Source organism: Cryptomeria japonica, chromosome 7, assembly GCF_030272615.1.
Source record: "Cryptomeria japonica chromosome 7, Sugi_1.0, whole genome shotgun sequence".
Lineage (NCBI taxonomy): Eukaryota > Viridiplantae > Streptophyta > Pinopsida > Cupressales > Cupressaceae > Cryptomeria > Cryptomeria japonica.
This window is the reverse complement of record NC_081411.1, coordinates 401,142,918-401,161,746: the sequence shown is the minus strand read 5'-3', so window position 1 is coordinate 401,161,746 and position 18,829 is coordinate 401,142,918. Positions and strand designations below refer to the sequence as shown.

Below are 18,829 nucleotides of genomic sequence, written 5' to 3'. Positions count from 1 at the left end.
CAAATATTAAAGATCAAATCAAATGGTTTGCAAAAGTCTATTTTTTGGTAGTTCAAATTTCCACATCAAAGAATAAATCTACACTAATCAAAATCAAAAGACAATGCTCACAATCAACCTTCATAATTTTAGGTACCCACCTAAACTTTTCAACATTCACAATGCTCATGGTCAACCTTACTTATCTTTTTAAGTATAAATCATAAGTAGTCTTCATTTAAGTGGTGAACTAAGATTTTATAGTTTTAGACTAGCAAAACCAATAAGCATAGCTCCTTCATGTAAGTAAATACTAAATTGATATTTGAGGCAATGGTTAAGAATAAGTTCACTTTCAAGAGAGTAGTTATGTAAAAATTAAAATATTTTATTCATTGGAAGGGTTTATCCAAATTATATGGAAGGCTAAAGATTATGAATATTTGTACATAATATTTATGAAGAAAATATAAACTGTATTTAAAAGTAATTCTAAGTATTTATTGAACAATAATTAATTTTCTAGGATCTAGTGAAAATAAGACTTGGAAAAAAAGTATAATAAATTTTTTATTTTCAAAAAATATTATCAAAAATTTAATTATAATAATTTTAATTCTCAAAATTCAAAATCTTTTATAAGTTTCATTGTTTACATTAAATTTTAACATTAAAAAATTAACCAAGCCCAACCAAATATTCTATCTATAACTTTTTGTTAAAAAACAAATATAAAACTGAATAGGTTCCGAAAACAAATTAAATTGCTGAAAATGTTGATAATACATTGACAAGTATACCAAAACAATTTTGAAGACCCTTGATTCCACATGGTCAATGCTTGGCATATTCTTTGATTTAGATTGACCAACTGAAAAAACTGCCAATAAATTGAGTGGACACCATTTTGTCTTGATGTTGCCTTGCATAATCTTCTGCTCTGCTGTAAAGATTGCATCACACATCAATACTCCAGCCCACAACAATTAGTATACATGGCATGCCAATATAAGGAAAGATCCTTCATGACAGATACCATTAAATCAGATAACTCAATATTTTAGACAATAACTCCCTCACGTTTCTACTGGTTGGCTCATTGAATTCTAAAAATTTGAACATTTAATAAACATATAAAAAGATTGCCAAACTGATACTTGTCAGCTCACTGAAAATCATGAAGCTGGGACATCTTCTTGCTCAATTTGTCGTTGCTTTTCAGACCCTAAGTCGTTTCCATCCTTTGCTAGAGGTTTGTTGGTTGAACGAGGTAAGATGGGATCAAATGTCATAATAGTGAAAATAATAACAATAATATTTAAAATGAAACAGACCATGTGAAAACCTGAAACCCACAAGGAAAAAGGTAGAAAACATTTAGTAATAACATTAAGATGATGAAGAAGAACATGTGAATGCATAAATTTCACAAAGAAATAAATTCTACAGCAAACCCAAAACCACAATATATTATACTGTAATCCATTTTATTCTCCTCCATGCAGCCTCATATAACAAGGAAAAGAAAAAGAAAAATTTCACATGTCATCTCCCTCATTAAGATCAGATTCTTCGAAGCATTTATGCCCACTGCTGTCCGTATAAATAAACTGCAATAAAGGACATTTCTTCTTTATGGTAGAAACAAATGTTTAATCATCCATATTTTGCCTAGATACAGCTGCCCCAAAAAGTTCAGGCAGGCGAGGTTGTCCTAACCCTTAAATCACTCTTACAGTTTAATGTACATAAGCTTAAGCAAGCCAGTGGTGACAATTTGTACTGTTTTTGTTTTTAACTTTCTTTTAATCAGAATTTTGAGAACTTTTAGTCTAGTCTGAGTTAGGTGAGGCTACAAATTGAATCCACAAGCAAAGCAGTCCAACAAAGGCACAATGGTCGTGAGCACACTAACCTACTAAGGTTTTAGAATAGAAGGTCAGTTGGCATGAATACCAACAGTATCAACACAAAGGTTCAAACGCGTGAGCACAATGGATCAATGAGGGCACAATGCTCATGATCATAATGGCCCCACGAAAGTTTGAACCTTGATGACTGCAACAATGCCACAATTTAAACATCACACTATGCCATGAACACCAAAATTTCTATCACACACTGTCATGAACGACAACTTGTAACTATTATATTACAACCTTGAAACAATCTCGTTTTCGACCTCATACGCCAAACCTAAACTTACAACAAACATGATTTATATTAGTCAATTTCTAATGGTGCATTAAGATACAATCTCCTAGAATATGAAATCCCAAAATCATTTTGAAACAAAAACTCATATTAAGAGTTATAAATTTATATAATTATATATACACTGAAATGCTGGTGGCACTTATTGTTACCAAAGGATATAAGAAGAACATTTCCTATAGAGTTGAACATCCTACAATAGATTTGGAATTCAAATTTACTTTTCAAGTTTCAAACCCGTGAGCATCAATTTGAGTTGGTTGTAGGAGAAACGCTACAAGGAGATATATGTCTAGTTATCTGTCAGCGATTATATATCTTAATGGGCTAAAATCTCTCAAAAGTCCATGTTCCACAGGTAATCTTCTCCATGTTGAAGTTATATAGATTTTAAATTATTTTGTTTGCAGTCAAATACAATTAGTTAGGCAGGGGAGGCATGGAGGGGGCAGCTGTTTCTATTTTTATGTTTCAAATTGTCCGATGCAAACTATTTAAAGTGTGTTTCAAAAAATTCAACAATTTTAGATTTTGATACTATTTTCATTTATTTTATAAAATTAACTTGATGAAATTTTACAAACAACTCTCTCCTCCTTAGTGATATTGATATATCACTCTAATCTATAAAAAATAATAAAATTTAGAAATCAAATAAGACTTGTTCAGTCCACATATAGATTTTATTGATATCAGGAGCTGAGATTTTTGCTTACTATCAATAACAACCAAAAACAAAAGGCAGTAGTAGCATTTCTTCTGCTCAAAGGTGAATTATGGTTAGCAAAGGTGTAGACATGATGCAGCTGCCTCTGCTGACAGTACAATGGATTTGGCAATTGCAAGATTCGAAGATGTCAATCACTGCCATTCTCATACGTGGAATGTTGGCCTATATTGTCTAAAGAAATCATTTGAAAAAAAGGAAGGCAAATTATAGGTTCGAAAGTTAGACTATGTGAACATTCCATTTCGCTGCCACTTCTATTTCGAGTATGGCTGGCCACTTGGCTTCTCATTGTCCAAACAAATGTTATGTTTCTACTATGGACTTCACAAAGAGGGCTTCTTCTCACCCTACTTGGTGCAAAGGGGTTGAGCCTTTAACATCTTACTATTTTTTTGAGGCAGATTTCAGACAGTCAGGAGGTGTTGGAGGAAACTCCAAGTAATGAGGTAAAAGGTTTGGCTGCTATAACAACAGCTGACGATAATACCAAGTACCAACAGGGTTGCATGCAACCAAGTTCTATCTCATTCTGAGTTGAATGATGCTTCTCCTCCTCCTCTAGAGAAAAAAATTCCAAGGATGAGACAATTGCTACCATTGATTTGGTTAGAACTGGAGTTACAAAAAGTTCATTCCTATGGGAACAATTGGACAAAGGTGAAAAAGAGAAAAAGAAAACTAAGAGGGCGTGATCAACCATCAAATGATCCTAAGATCTTCAAATGAATATAGAAAGAACTCTCCAAGGCAGGGCAGCTTTTGAGACAACTTAGTTTGTAATATTTAGTTCAACCAATAATGGTGAAGATGAATGATCATTCTTGTTTGAATGGATTTGGTTATATAGGAAAATAAATCATTGATATCAAGTTGAAGCAAGCGAACTTTTCAATATCTTATGAGTTCATATTAGCTTGTGCTGCTTTGACATTCGAATTTTAGCCTATGTTGCAAGAAATGACAACTTATAACAAATGATGTACATTTTAATGACCCAGAATTAGTTCCCTGTTGCAAACCACAATTTCTTGGCCTTATTTATTTATTTTATATTTTATTTTTAATATTTAAACAGCTATGTATTAACCCTTGGACCTGTCAGTTCAGGTCTGATCTAGACCAGATACGATTTTGGGTTCATTTTGTAAGGGGTCCATCTAGGGTTCCGAAAAATCTTCGCAGGTTCATCCAGGATGAACCTGGGTGTACCCATCCCAATTTGAGCATCTGTTCAATCTTGTCACGATGAACCCATTGGCTTTTGGTTTTTCCCCCTATTTTGCCATTTGACTTTGACTCGTATACCTAAAAACACCCCCTAACCGTAAAAAATGGATTCCAAAGCATTTTAAATATAAAAACAAAGTGATTTCTCTCATTGTGAATGTAAAACAAAAATATCATTCATCCTTGTTGAACTTTCATTCTTGCTTGCTATTGTACAAATAGATTTGAAGATTGATTGATGAAGGTTCCAAATTGGTTGATTTGCTATTCCTATGCATGTGCAAAAGTCTATTTATTGTCTATTTATTGCCAAAGAGATCATGGAGAAAGACTTTTGCAAAAGAGAAGTTTTTTCCCTACATTTTATTCTTAGAAATGAACTCTTTTGTTTTCATTCTTCAATGAATCTATGGCATATGCTTAATTTTTTAAAAAGAGTTATGATGTATATATTTTTTTGTTTTCATTTGTTTTGAATGTATTGTTTATTGAACTTGTTGCCATTGGGATTACAATGGCAATTTGTTATGACTCTGTGAGCCAACCCCACTTCAAAATAAACCCATATTCTCCACTTTAAAATATGTTGATATGATACAAAAAACTTCCAAGTTGTGAGGGTTATATTTGGATTCACAATGCATGTGGTGTTAGGTATTTGAGCTCATATAGTTGGGTAAAAGCCCATTTGTGCCACATCCTTAGGTTAGGCATCAAAACTCAAGCCTAAGAAAAAATAATGTACCCATTCCACAAGAGCAAGTCATAAAATATATCAATGAGTTAAAAAGTAGATCAAGTAGTAGGCCGCAAATTAAATCCTTTATCAAAGAAAGGATCTTGAGGAATGAAGCCCCCTCCACCACCATCTAACCTTGAATTTGTAGAGAGCCACCCATTTTTGGCCACACCTAAAGAATCATAGCATTTATACATAAAAGATGAAAGAGATTCTTGCAAATGACATTTCACAATGAGTCTTGAGAGATTGTTGATCAAGACATTACAAGATAGTTACATGTAAATGAATTGTCTTTCAATGTTGTTCACTCACCATATTGACTACAAATCATAAAACAATTAATGATGCTCCAAAAGGGTACAAGGGCCAAGGTTTTGGGAAGGTGTGTAGCACATTATTTATAAAGGAGGTGAAGTTTGTAGAGGATCATTGAAGCCCATAAAAGATTCATGGGCTAAGACAGGGGTATCCATAGTTTTTGATGGATGGAAGGTTGTTAGAAATTATCTTGTGGTTAATGTTATTGCATTTTCTCATAAATTGCCAACATTTTAGAACGACGTGGATTGTGAGGGGGAGGTGAACAATGATGCATTTATTGCTAACAAGCTCATGACAAATATTAAAGAAATTGGGTCTTGAAACATTGTTCAAGTTATAACAGAGAATGCCAAAAATTGTAGAGCAGCTAGTTTATTAGTTGAAAAATATTACTCACATTTTTTGGACACCTTGCATTGTTGACTCCTTCAACTTTATGCAACAAAAACTTGGCACCGAAATTGTTTGGATCAAATAGGTGTATGCCAAGGCCAAAGAGATCCAAATGTCATAAAATCTTTGGATTGGTCAGATAGGCATGTCGGCAATTTTTTTGTCACAAGATCATAGCTAGTTTTGAAGATATTAAAGTTTTCGTTTTTAAAAGGTGCGATGAAAGGTTTAAATCTAATTTTGAGGACTTTAGACCCTCCAAAATGCCCTGAAAAGTGGGCGTAACCGACTTAGCTGAATACACGCTGATAGAGCACTTCGCGAGCTTTCCGGCGCATCAAACGGTTCGTCAATCGAACACCCAGTTCACAAGTTATGGCCTCCAGAAGTTTGGAATCCTGTAATAGAAAATAAGAAATTGCATCGGACACATAAATGAGCTGTAAAAGGGAGGAACACGTGGTGATGTGTGTTTTGACACACCATAGGGCATCTAGAATGGAGATAAGGTCGGCTCTACTTTATTGGGTGGTTTTAGCCCATAGTTTTGTAATACCATTTGACGGTTTCTTGTATTGTATCTCCTATATATGAGGTGCGTGAGATAGAGGCTGTGTGTTCTTATGGCTATTGAGTTACCTTTGAGTCTCTAATTAGTGGTACTCCTGTGAAGAGATTGCTCTGCAAGTATATTGTAATATGTTATTGATTGTTAAATAATATATTGAGCTACTTTTGGAGTCTTGGGTTTCTCTTGAAAGTGTTTTCCCCACGTAGATCACTGTGTTATGGTATGCATGTTATTATGTCTATTTCTGTTAAGTTTTTGTAACTATCGTAATGATCTGTAAAAGTTTTTGCATTACCCTCCTCTCAAGGTTAGTGTAGGATGTTGTTCTACTACTTAACTTCCTTACAATGTTCAATAGCAACCACTATGTCACAAGGCAAATACAATACTTTTTCAAAATCAGAGTTGTTAAAAGTAAGTGAACTGATTATTTTATTTTAATAAATATGTTTCATTTTAGTAATTTTTTAAAGTTAAGTTCATATTTTCTTTTGAAAAATCTTTATATTTTAATTTTGATTTTCATATAGGTTGTTGAGACTTATTTTTGTCTCCAATACAATTGTCTTGAGACAACTTTTGAAGGTTCAAGAGGCACTTTCTAACATGGTCATCAACTAACATTGGTCTATATGGATGCAATCTAACATTGCAAAGGCAACAAATATTAAATGGACAATCCTAAATAACATTTGGGTAGATCATGTTGAATATCTCCTCAATTTCATTGATCCCATATTAAATATGATCTATCATACTGACATAAAAAGACCTTGTTTGGGAGAGATATATGATAGCATCAACTCAATGATTGAGATGGTGAAGACTATCATAAATTAAAACATAAGATCCTTAAGAAATTTTCTTCAAATAGTAACACATTTTTTTGAAGAGAGATAACACAAAACAACCGCCCCATTACATCTTCTTGCCTTTGCATTGAATCCCAAATATTATAGCGTTGAAATTCTTTCCATGTTGACAAGGATTGCCTGCATAGAGATGTTGAAGTCAACCAATGGTATAAGACAACACTTTATAGATTGTTCATTGAACATGACTTGCAAGATGCGATTAGGATTGAGTTTGTGGATTTTGCACATTCCAATGACTTTACTATTGATGTTCTTCGTAACAAGTTTAAGGTTGATGCTCATAGTTGGTTGTACTTCCATGGGAAATCATTTGCACACTTCCAACCTCTTGCAATCAAAGTTATATTGTAGATAAGTCTTATAATTCTTTTCTTTTATATTTTAGTTTTAGGTTTAATTTATAATTCAGAATTTTAAATTTAAACACTTAATGTTAATGTTATTGTAGCTATGATCGGATTCCTTCAGGCCGACATAGAGGTTGTAATAATATAATTATATTGATAATTATATTATTGTGATAATATAAATTATATTATTATTAATAATATAATTATTGGGAGCCAACTTGGAAGAGTGGTGACCCTTGGTAAAGGGGCACCACCGATAAGTATAAAGGAAGAATAAATCTTCCTCTCTAAGACGATAGATCATAGAATAAATAAAATATATAAAATACATATAACAATGTGTATACCACAAAATAACAACATGGTATCAGAGCGGGTTCCTTTGGAGATAGCCTTACAGCTTAAAGGAAGGTCCTAAAGAGCACTATGGCAGATAACAATACGATGCAGTATGCTGAAGCGTTTGTTTGAATTTGACTGAGATCCGGAGTTTGAATTTGGAGGAAGTTAACTTTTTGCAGGGTGTGAAGATTAAATGACATCTGACACAAGCACAGTATCCTACTCATAATATGGATCCAGTTTACAATGGAGGAAGTAGAAGTCGAGGCTTCAGTCCTCATCCATCACAGTTGCAGAGTGCTCGTGTCCTATCTAGTCAAATTTCCGATTCTCAATCAGCTTGAGATGCTATTGTCGAAGAGAATGTTGGTATTCATACCTCAAAGAATGAAGATACATCAAACTCTGGTGGTGAGCAAGAATATGGAAGATATTCTGGTGATTCTTATCGATTTACACCATGTAAGTGAAGGGAAGCCATTTTTGGATTCATGTTTAGGATCTATCAGTATGCTCATCGTTCTAGATGATGTTGATCATGTGGAGCAACTAGATGCACTCTTGTGCGGCAAATAGAGCATTTCAGATGATAGTTTGATAATAGTTACGACACGGCATTCAAATGTCCTTACACAGTAGGGCAGTTTTTCGATTTTTAAAATGGAGCTGTTGAATTCGAAGCATACCAAGCAGTTTTTCTTGCAATCAGAGTGTCGATCAACAAATTTAACAATCCCAGTCGATGTCATGCTAAGCATCCCTAAGTTGTACAAAGACGATTATTTTAGTAGCTTGATGGGCTTTTCACTATTGCCCAATATCCACTACTAAAATATCTTTGTTAAGATTTTGGGTTTCAGATTTCCACTACAAGATATTTGCACAATTTCTTGTGGATAACTATTTGTGTAATGATACGTGAAAAGATTTATGCACCTTAGATCCTCAAAGCTAAATTTTTAACGAATTGAATGACAAACAAGCATATTGAGTAAAATTAAATGAGAAATCTTGAATGAGGAATGACCTGCGGGGAGGTCCATCTGTTATGGAGTCGTCGGGAAGGTCCCGGATAAAAGAGTTGTCCCAATTAAGCTGTTCCAATGACAATGTAGGCTTGTCTTCTTGTAGAGAAGCCTAGGTCGAAGAAGCCATCATAGGAAATCGACGGCACAAGTGCAAAAACCCGTGCCTCAGCTGTGCATGAGATGAAGAGAAAGAAGACGACGAAAGAAAGAAAGGATGCAAGGGAGAGTTGGGCGGCCGCAGGGTTAAGCGAAAAATGTGGCGAAGAACGCGAGCGGGGAAGGATGAGTGCAGATCCGGCCAAAGTCGGTGTGAGAGGAAGAAAGAAATATAAATTCATTCACTTTGGCCACAGTGTGAAGATCTCTTGTGAGAGTGCTATCGGTGCAGCAGGAAAGGCTTCGTATGACGTTTTCCTCAGAGATACTGTAATAAGTTTTATCTTGGTGGGCAAGGACACCTTGTCTTCTACGCTTACCTGGTTCTTTCGGCTCCTCTCCTCTCATCCTTGAGTCGAAAGAAACATCTATGCAGAAATTACACACATTATCTCTACCAGAGAAGAAAGCAGTTCTTGTTTCTCTTATGAGGAATTAAAGAAGATGCAATCAATTGATATTACAAGGTATTTATTAAGGATCAAATCTATCCTCTCAGGGAAGGAGGATGTATGGGGGGAGGAGGATGTCGATTAAAAGAAATTCATAGAGAGATTATTTAGACATTTACGTGAAAGGAAGAAAATCGAAAGAAAGCAGTTAGAAACATTGATGAATATATAACTAATGGCAACATTATAAGAGGCTGGACTATATCAAATGCTGCGATCTTTGAGGTAGAGACACCATACATAACAGATATTTGACGGTAAGTAATTAGAAGCTCCAATGGATATATATCTTCACCTCGATAATCAAAGGAGCCAGAGAACGTAGGATATACCACAGATATATAGAAAGGCATGAATGAAGATCATGTGCAGATATGAAAAACGGATTAAGGAAAGTAGATTGGGAACTAATTAAAATATTATTTCAGAAGTATATATGAATGTGATAAACAAATTATAAGGAAGAGGTTGTGATCACTTGTATCAACTAGTGTCTTGATTTATGGAAGTTTTAGAAAGTGATATAAAGAACGTCGTTCCATAGAGAAGTATGCGGCAGACTCATAGTCAATCTGCAGCTCAAGTTGAAAAGGGAGAATTACAGCATGTGTTGTTGAGAATCTATTATGATTCTAATCTAAAGGCTAGAGCAGGCATAGATTATGAGTCATCACATGGAAAGGCCCGTCCAAATGATACATATTGAAGCATCAAAGAACAACACCATATTACAAAAGAAACAGAGCTCATGTTTGTAGTTCTATGTTCGTGGTGAGTGTACATGAGGTGCTGAATGCCTTTATTGACATGAGATGCCTGTTATAGGGGAGCTTTCTCACAAAATATTAAGGATCGATATTATGGGTTGGATGGGGAAACAAATGAATGATGAATTTGAGGAATTCAAGAAAAGAAGAGCTTGAGGCATCATCGCAGACTAGAGACTAGAGACACAGCTTGCTGAGATTGGTGATACATAACTAGAGGCATCCCTCGAAGGGGAGGAATTAACATTCAGAGGGGGCCTAACATTTCAGCTTCAGAGGGAGGAGCTATAGGATCTGCTTTATTTGATTTCCAAGGATCTTGGTTATATAGGTTCAGAGGGAGTGGACCATGCCAAGATGGTTTCTCTAGTGATCAGTCAAAGGACTATGATTCATGAGATGGAGTCCCGTTTATGTAGACTGGAAGACATTTATGCTAACTATGAATACACCAAGAGTGATGCAGACTTCAACCTTGTATTTCATGAAAGGTCAAAGCATGTGGAGATCAAGTATCACCATGTTAGAGACATGGTGGAAAGGTATGCTAGTCACTAATGTATTTTTATTTTTTTTAAAAGATGTTTTAAAGTGTAAACTGTTGTGATTGCATTTCTCTTTGAGAGAGACTTAAGGAGAAAGCCCTTATCTACACCCTCTGATATGGTTCATGGTGGATGTCATGTGTGTGACTCCATGACAATTTTGGTTCAGTGCTTGATGAGCCCCTGTAAACATTATTGTGAGGTGACGATCTCTCAATAGTGAACACTTGTACATCATTATCGTAAGGTGACAATCTTACGATATTGATTGATCATACCATTATGATGGATATCATGGGACGTGACATCTATGGATATGTCATAATGGTTTATATCTCGAGTAGTAATATCTATGGATATGCCATAATGGTGGATATCATGAGACGTGATATCCATGGATAAGCCATAATGGTGGATATTACAAAAAGAGATATTCATGGCGGATTTCATGTGACGTGAAATCCATGGACATGCCATGTAGTAATATCTTTAGATATACCATAATGGTGGATATCATGTGAAGTGATATCTATGGATAAGCTATAATGGTGGATATTACTTGAGGAAATATCTATGGTGGATGTCACATGAGGTGATATATGCGGATAAGCCATGATGGTGGATATCACATGAGGTGATGTCTATGGATAAGCCATGATGTTTATTATCACAGTGAGGTGATACCTATTCATTCACCATCCATGGGAGTAGCCATGGTAGTTATGTTCATTTGCATTTCCACATATGGGAGTAACCATGTGGTCAAACATCGCGATGAGGTGATATGCTATCACGATGAGGTGATAAGCTTCTTTCATACACATGAGTGTAGTCATTGTGTTAGTCATCACGATGAGGTGATGTGACTTGTAGAGATTGAGAAGGATTCCTCCCTAGCTAAAAAAGAGTGTTAATGTTATTGTAGCTATGATCGGAATCCTTCAAGCCGACATAGAGGTTGTAATAATATAATTATATTATTGTGATAATATAAATTATATTATTATTAATAATATAATTATTGGGGGCCTGTTGTGATGTATTCACACATCGCCCCATTGCAAATGGGGACCCCTTCTTTTTGCTTTCTAGGGTTAGTCTTCCTGGCTTAGTCTTTTAGGTTCTTGATTATTAATCTTTGCATTGGAGAGTTGCCAGAGAGCTCATTAGGATAGCAGGGTCTGCTTGAATTGAAGTGGGTCAATAGGTGGTCCAGGTCAGGGTCTCTTTGAAAGCCTTCTCTAGGTCAGGTCTTGCTCTAGTCTTGGGGTTATGCCTTGATTGAGTTTGGGAGAGTCTTTGCATTATGACTAGAGCCTTGTTAGATACCAATTCCACTCATTTACCCTTCGAGGAGCAAAGAACATGAAGATTGGGCATGAAAAATTGAGAGTTGAATGAGGAATTTGAGTGATAGTGTCAAATTCGCTCTTGACCCTTCCAAAGGGACAGGAGCGAAATCTTCCTTAACTCTCTTTGCCCTCCTATTTTGGATAAAAACTTCACTTTAAGGCATGGATTGGGAGGAAATTAGCTTGAATTCACCCTTGGAAGCGTCTTGGACAAACTTAGACTTGAAAATTTGGAGAAAAGGTCATGAATTGGAGCATTATTGCAAATTCGCTCCTGACTCTTCCAAAGAGTCCAAAGCGAATTCCTTTGGATCTCCTAACTTAGGTCAAAAGGACTTGCTCATACGCCTTGACTGAATGAGGAATGACCTATTTATGCCTTGTGAACGTATTCAAACAAGATTGGATGATGAAAATGTTAGGAATTTGACCAAGATGGCCAATTTTGCTCCTGACCCTTCCAAAGGATCCAGAGCGAATTTCCTTTGAGCTCCTTGTTTAGGTCAAAATATTCGGCGTGATTGAGGCAAGGTTGATTAATGCATACCTTTGGAGTGAGTTGCAACTAAGTGAGATGAAGTTCTATGAGGAGTTTGAGCCAAAAGCAAAATTTCGCTCCTAACCCTTCCAAAGGGTCCAAAGCGAAATTCCTAGAGGGGTATGTACCTTCCAAGGGTACACAAGCGAAATTGTCAATAGTTGCCTTTTGATCCCAAATTTGAGCAAAGAAAACCCTTAGGATGCCTTCCTAGCATGGACAAAGGTCAAAACATAGGTTAAATGAAGGATAAATTGAGTGAAAATATGAATTTCGCTCTTGACCCTTCCAAAGGGTCCAGAGCGAAATTCCTCTTTAGGTCCTGTCCTTCTAAAGGTACCTAAGCGAAATTGTTAAGATGCACTTTTGATCCAACGTTTTGAACTAGGCACCTCCTTTAGATGATTTGTTAGCATGTCCTAAGGTGAGAACAATGTGAATGAGGCTGAAGTTTGAATGTTTGAATAAAATATATGACTAATTCCTCAAATTCGCTCCCGACCCTTCCAAAGGGTCCAGAGCGAATTTCCTTGGATCTTCCTTCTTGGTCCTAATTTGCATCATAAACCTTGTCCCTATGGCGCTATTGAGAGAGAATTGATGTGTACAACAAAGTGAAGTAATGAAAATGTGAGGGATTTGAGCATAATTGCAAATTTCGCTCCTAACCCTCTCAAAGGGTCCAGAGAAAAATTTATCTAAGCTCCTGACCCTTCCAGAGGGTCCAGAGCGAAATCTTCCAAAAGACATAATTCCTCACTAGAGACATTGAATGGTGGTCATGCATGGCAAGAAAAGGATTCAAAAGTCAAGTCTAAAGCAAACCTAAGTGAAAAGGGATGTGAATTGAGCCTAAATGACAAATTTCGCTCCTGACCCTTCCAAAGGGTCCAGAGCAAATTTCTTCAAGAAGCATTATGCCTTGCTCAAACCTTTGAACTAATTCATTCCCAAGCATTTTTGAAGACAAATGACTTGATCTTTATAAGGTAGGGGTGGAAAAGACAAGTCCAAGGCAAGTTGAGTATAAATTGAGTCTAGAAAAGCAAATTCTGCTCCTAACCCTTCCAAAAGGTCCAGAGCGAAATTCCTAGGACTCCCTATTTTGCGTATTGCACCCAAAAGATCTTGTTTAAAGCTAAATTGAGGGCGAATTGACTTGATGGTGATAGAAGAAGGTTTAAAAAAATTGGTTTCAAGGCAAAGAAATGATGAATGGAAGATGAATGGTGTCAAAAGACAAATTTCGCTCCTGACCCTTCCAAAGGGTCCAAAGCCAAATTTCCTAAAACCTCTATTTGCTCCTTGTTTGGGGTCGAAATCTTAGTTCCTAAGGCATGGTTGAGAGAAGATTGATGTATACTTGCCTTGAGAAGTGATTTGAGGCAAAGAGATGGTGAATTTGAGGCTAAATGCCAAATTTCGCTCCTGACCCTTCCAAAGGGTCCAGAGCGAAAATCTCATTATAGGTCCTGTCCCTGGAGAGGATCCAGAGTGAATTTCATTATAGGGCCTGTCCTTTCCAAAGGGTCTAGAGGGAAAATCTCATTATAGGTCATGTCCCTGGAGAGGGTCCAGAGCGAAAATCTCATTATAGGGCCTATCCTTTCAGGAGGGTCCAGAGCGAATTTCATTATAGGTCCTGTCCTTGGAGAGGGTCCAAAGCGAAATTGATTTAAATATCTTCTTGTTGATGATTTAGGGTAAGAAATGCCATGTTAGAATATATATATCATGTATTCTTAATCATCTTTGTTTTCTTTGTAGATCAAGAAGGTTGCACTAGAAGGAAGAACAGACAAAGACAAGGAGGACATCATTAGGAAGCTTCATCATCATCAAGGATACCTTAAGTGCAGAGAAGAAGACTCAAAGTGCTAAAGACTTCAAGTGTTTAACAGTTGCAAGCAATGGAGCTAACCATCCTCAAGGATCTCATTCTATCACATGGAGAAATCACAAGATGTCAAGAAGAAAGATCTTATAAACACTTCGAGGCGAGGTGAGCTACCAGAGGAGGAGTGACTTGACCGTGAAGAGGCTTCATCAAACACAGGAGGGTCAAGGGGAGGCAAGTCATCCATCAAGTACATAAAGGACAGAAGAGGATCAACCAAGGTCCATGCAAGGGTACGTTGAAAGAAGCGGATAGTTTCAAAAGAGTTAATCAAAGTTAGCTTCTCATCATCATCACATTGAGTATCAAGAAATATTGCTCAACATTCCTTGACTAGGCACGAACGTAGGACAAGGTGGCATCCCAGTCATTGTTCCTCCAGTTAGATAGGTCCACATTAGCATGTCCAGATTCAATGTACTTGACTCACCAATGAAGGCACAAACTTCGAGGCACCTACCTCGATTTCCTATTGGTTCACAAGCATTGAATGTAATTTTCTCATTGGCTAAGGAGAGTTTGTTGTAACAAACCCTAATTAGGGTTTCATCTTGTAATCCTAGCCATTGATTGTAAATCAATCAAAGCCATTGAAATGTAAAGAGCTCTCTATATAAAGCTCTGGCTCTTCATTTGTAAAGGTTAATAGGGGTTTAATAGTTAGTAAATAGAGGTTAAAATAGCTAGTGATCAATAGAGAGTAAATAGCAATTAGAGTAGATTAGAAAGAGAAGGCAAGAAATTGTTGCCTTTTGTAAATGAACTCCATTTTCATTGAAGTTATGGTGAAGTGTGTTGTTTGTTTGCGATATGCATGGTTTCTTGTTGAATCTTCATTTTAGATGATAGATAATTAGATTGAATGAAGGAAGTTACTGAGTGCACTCGCGTGGAATCTGCCTAGTCCAAACCACTAGCCTCTTGTTGATTGTAAGGGCGCCTTACGTGGTCAACTGACATTGAATGAGCTTAATCTCAAATTGTTATGCGTCTATTGTTCATGCATTAACTTGAATGGTGATCAGTGTTTGACAGTGATGATTTGAACATCTTCAGAACTACCCTAGAAGATCGCACTGAGTTGGTGTCAGATCGTTCAGTTTGATGGTGAGACCCAACCCAGTAGGACTCTACCTAGTTGTTCATCTATCTTCTGACATTCTAGGTCTTAGATTAGACTCTCTAAACCCTACATCTTTTGCTATTTCTTTATTCTCCCTGGTGAGTAGATAAGACTCAAGTTCTAGCTAATTAAACGTTCAGGCATACAAACGTAAGTCCCCTTTGTGATTCCAGCATAATCACATCATACCACAAGAGCTTATCCACATGTAAAGACCCTACATATAAGAACCTTGGAGTTACCTCAATTGATCCTTAAGCGAATCTTCAGCATTTGGGGAACTTTGTTCAAGAGAGGATAGGATGTCTTTGAATATTTTATTCTAAGTTTGGTTGTGCCTAAAAAACACATCAACAGGGCCAACTTGGAAGAGTGGTGACCCTTGGTAAAGGGGCACCACTGATAGGTATAAAGGAAGAATAAATCTTCCTCTCTAAGAGGATAGATCATAGAATAAATAAAATATACATAATACATATAGCAATGTGTATACCACAAAATAATAATAATAAACTCTCTAATTTTGTTGTCATAGATTGCCATTTGCATTTGAAAGGAATTGGAGCATATAATCCTCCATCTACTTAGTAAAGTGCAATCAGTTGTACTAAAAGAAACTAGATGACTTAGGGTATGTGCATTCTATTCTAAATGCCCTTTCACACAAATAAAGTGGCTACAAGGAAGGGGGCACAAGAAAATGGGATATTGAGCCAAAGCATATTGACTTGGATGCTTCCACTTTTAATACTTTTGCACTTGACATTGAGAACAAACATATCAGCAAGCATGACAATTCCAATGGCACTAGTTGTGATTCTTTGCATATAGTGATACCTACATCATCTAATATGGATTGTGATGATGGCGATGATGATATTTTTGAAGTCTCATATGACATTAATGCATGATTAGTGGTAGTTGATTGTCAATACTTGACATTATCATTTTTAATTTCATATATATCATGACAATAAAGTTTGACTCATTGACATTGTAGTATTTTTAATCTAAATACAATGTGTAACGCTTTTGACCCGAAGCTATGAACCGGTGAGGTCACAAATGGGGGACCTCATCCCCATTGAACAATATTGGAGCTCAACCCCACAAGCACATTGGATCAGCGAAGGCACAAGCCTATGATCCTAATGGCCTAGTAGGAGTTTGAACCTTGGGGGTCACAGCAAGAACGCCACCACTTAGCCGACACACTATGGGAAGAACCCCACAATATTCTAAACTTAATTACTATTGCAAATATGTATATATTTTTGTATGGATGAAGCTAGCCTCCAATTTTTTCTTTTTGTATATGTTTCATCCAAGGCTTCTTTCTAGCTGAAACAAGTACCTTCCCTATTGAGACCATCGCCATGGTGCATCTCCTAAGATATCTTTAAAATTTGACTAGATGGAGGCATATAAATGGCCTAAGGCTGTCATCAAAGAAGTCTTGAATGAGAGAAAGAAGCCTTCGATGAAACAAAACTTCAAGTGACAGGACATCCACCTAATACACATTCAAATAATAACAAAGAAATAAAGGCTTTTATTAGAGATAAATTCCACAAGTCTATGTCGGAAAAGTCATTAGGGATCGAAAGAGGAAATATTATCTTAATGAAAATAAACCCACTTATGATTATCAACAAAAGGCATATATGTAGGGGCAAATATATCGTGGAGGGTGAAAATATTTAGAGCCCAATTGAGGACTAGCTCAAATAATCTTAAAAGTGAACAAGTAGATTGAAGAGGCCTAAAGAAGAATGGGAGGAAGGAGTTTGTACCTTTTGCATGCTTGGGACAGTTCAATCATAAAAGCTTTTTTATTTTGACTGCAAAGCTTACTATGACATTCGGACCAAATATGTAGATACATTAGTGGTTGCTCCATTGTAGGATTGGTTCAAAGAGAAGGTTGTTAAAACAAGGGAGCTCATCATCAATCTTTTTAGTAGTAATTCAGCCAGTTAGAAAGCTAAAATGACCTTGTAAATGTTAAAACCTTCTATTCTAATTTATTCAATCTAGGGGGGTGATTGAGGTCATCTTAGTCATAGCTAGAAGGATCTACATTGTCAAAATTTGGTGCCACCAGGCTCATGCATTCTAAGGTTGGTCTGCAAAGGAATTTGTACACAGTTTGCTTGATGGTGGACACATCCTCATCGCCAACTAGATTTCATCTTTCCACTAAACCCTAGATTGGTACAACCCTTGTGATTTCACCATCATTTACTGTAACTCAACACACACCATTTGTGCTAGCAGATTTATTGAATCTTTGTATTTGACACTCTATAACTCAATGAGACTTGTAGATCATCCATCCTTGTACTAATTTTTGCCACCTCTTTTGGAGTCAAGTCTTCATGACTTCATGACAAAACTCTTGCTCAAATTTCTCTAGAGTTGTTGTTTAAGTTTTTTGTAGCATGTCAATCAAAGCCTCAATCAAAGCCAGTGAATTTATGACCATTAGGAATACTTGATGGATAGTGGCTGCATCTTTATCAAATTCATCACAATCGACTGTTATGAGTGTAAGTATATACCATCACTCATCCTTGAGCATGTAGACATCCTATGGTAGCTCATGCAACATGGATGTTTCTATTGCTACTTCTAAAGTGATTTCCTACATAGAAAACGTTGGAGAAATTGGGGCATTTGCTTCTTCAAGTTCAACTTCCACACTTGTGAATGGTTCGAAGGTTTGGGAAATGATTAATGCTCAAGCCAATTTTTCCAAGTGCTTCAGATGTTTGACTAGAGAATCATTTGAATTGAGAAGCTTGATGCCTGAATGGAAAAGGTCTAGGCATGTGGTGACCATGCATTGCTGCAAAAATATGAAGATAGCCATTGGCATGCCATTATTGCTTGCAAGTTGCAACTACGTGTGTACAATTTGACAATTATTCAAAGAAATCCCTTGCACAACCATATAAGCATCTTTGGTTTATATTTGGCACTGAAGTGCATCTACCCAATTTTTGGCTTCTTGCCACTCTTCAACTGCTTACTTCACTTTAGCTTTTGCAACAACAAAAATAGCCTTGAATTGATCAATTTTGTCCCATGTAGCTCATCAAGTAAGAACCTCATTGTGTCAGCTTCTAGAAAGGCATTGCAGCGTCATATGAGTGGAGACTAAAGATAAGGTGACTAAAGTACCATCTATCATGGCACTATTGCCAACATGATGCATGCTTGTCCAT

The 18,829-nt window shown here is 36.4% G+C and overlaps 1 protein-coding gene across 5 annotated transcripts in view; it reads right to left on the bottom strand.

Annotated features, from left to right (window-relative positions):
• Positions 1–723: 723 nt before the first annotated feature.
• The window catches only part of LOC131062311 (protein ZINC INDUCED FACILITATOR-LIKE 1), a 39,352-nt gene continuing 21,246 nt past the window's right edge, over positions 724–18,829 (bottom strand). For 4 of the 5 annotated variants that reach the window (XM_057995944.2, XM_057995945.2, XM_057995941.2 and 1 more), the window contains one exon: positions 724–1,324. In XM_057995944.2, the coding sequence (XP_057851927.1) occupies positions 1,261–1,324 (64 nt within the window). In that variant the 3' untranslated portion in view covers positions 724–1,260. The remainder of the gene's footprint in view (positions 1,325–18,829) is intronic. The other variant, XM_057995942.1, reaches the window with a different exon arrangement.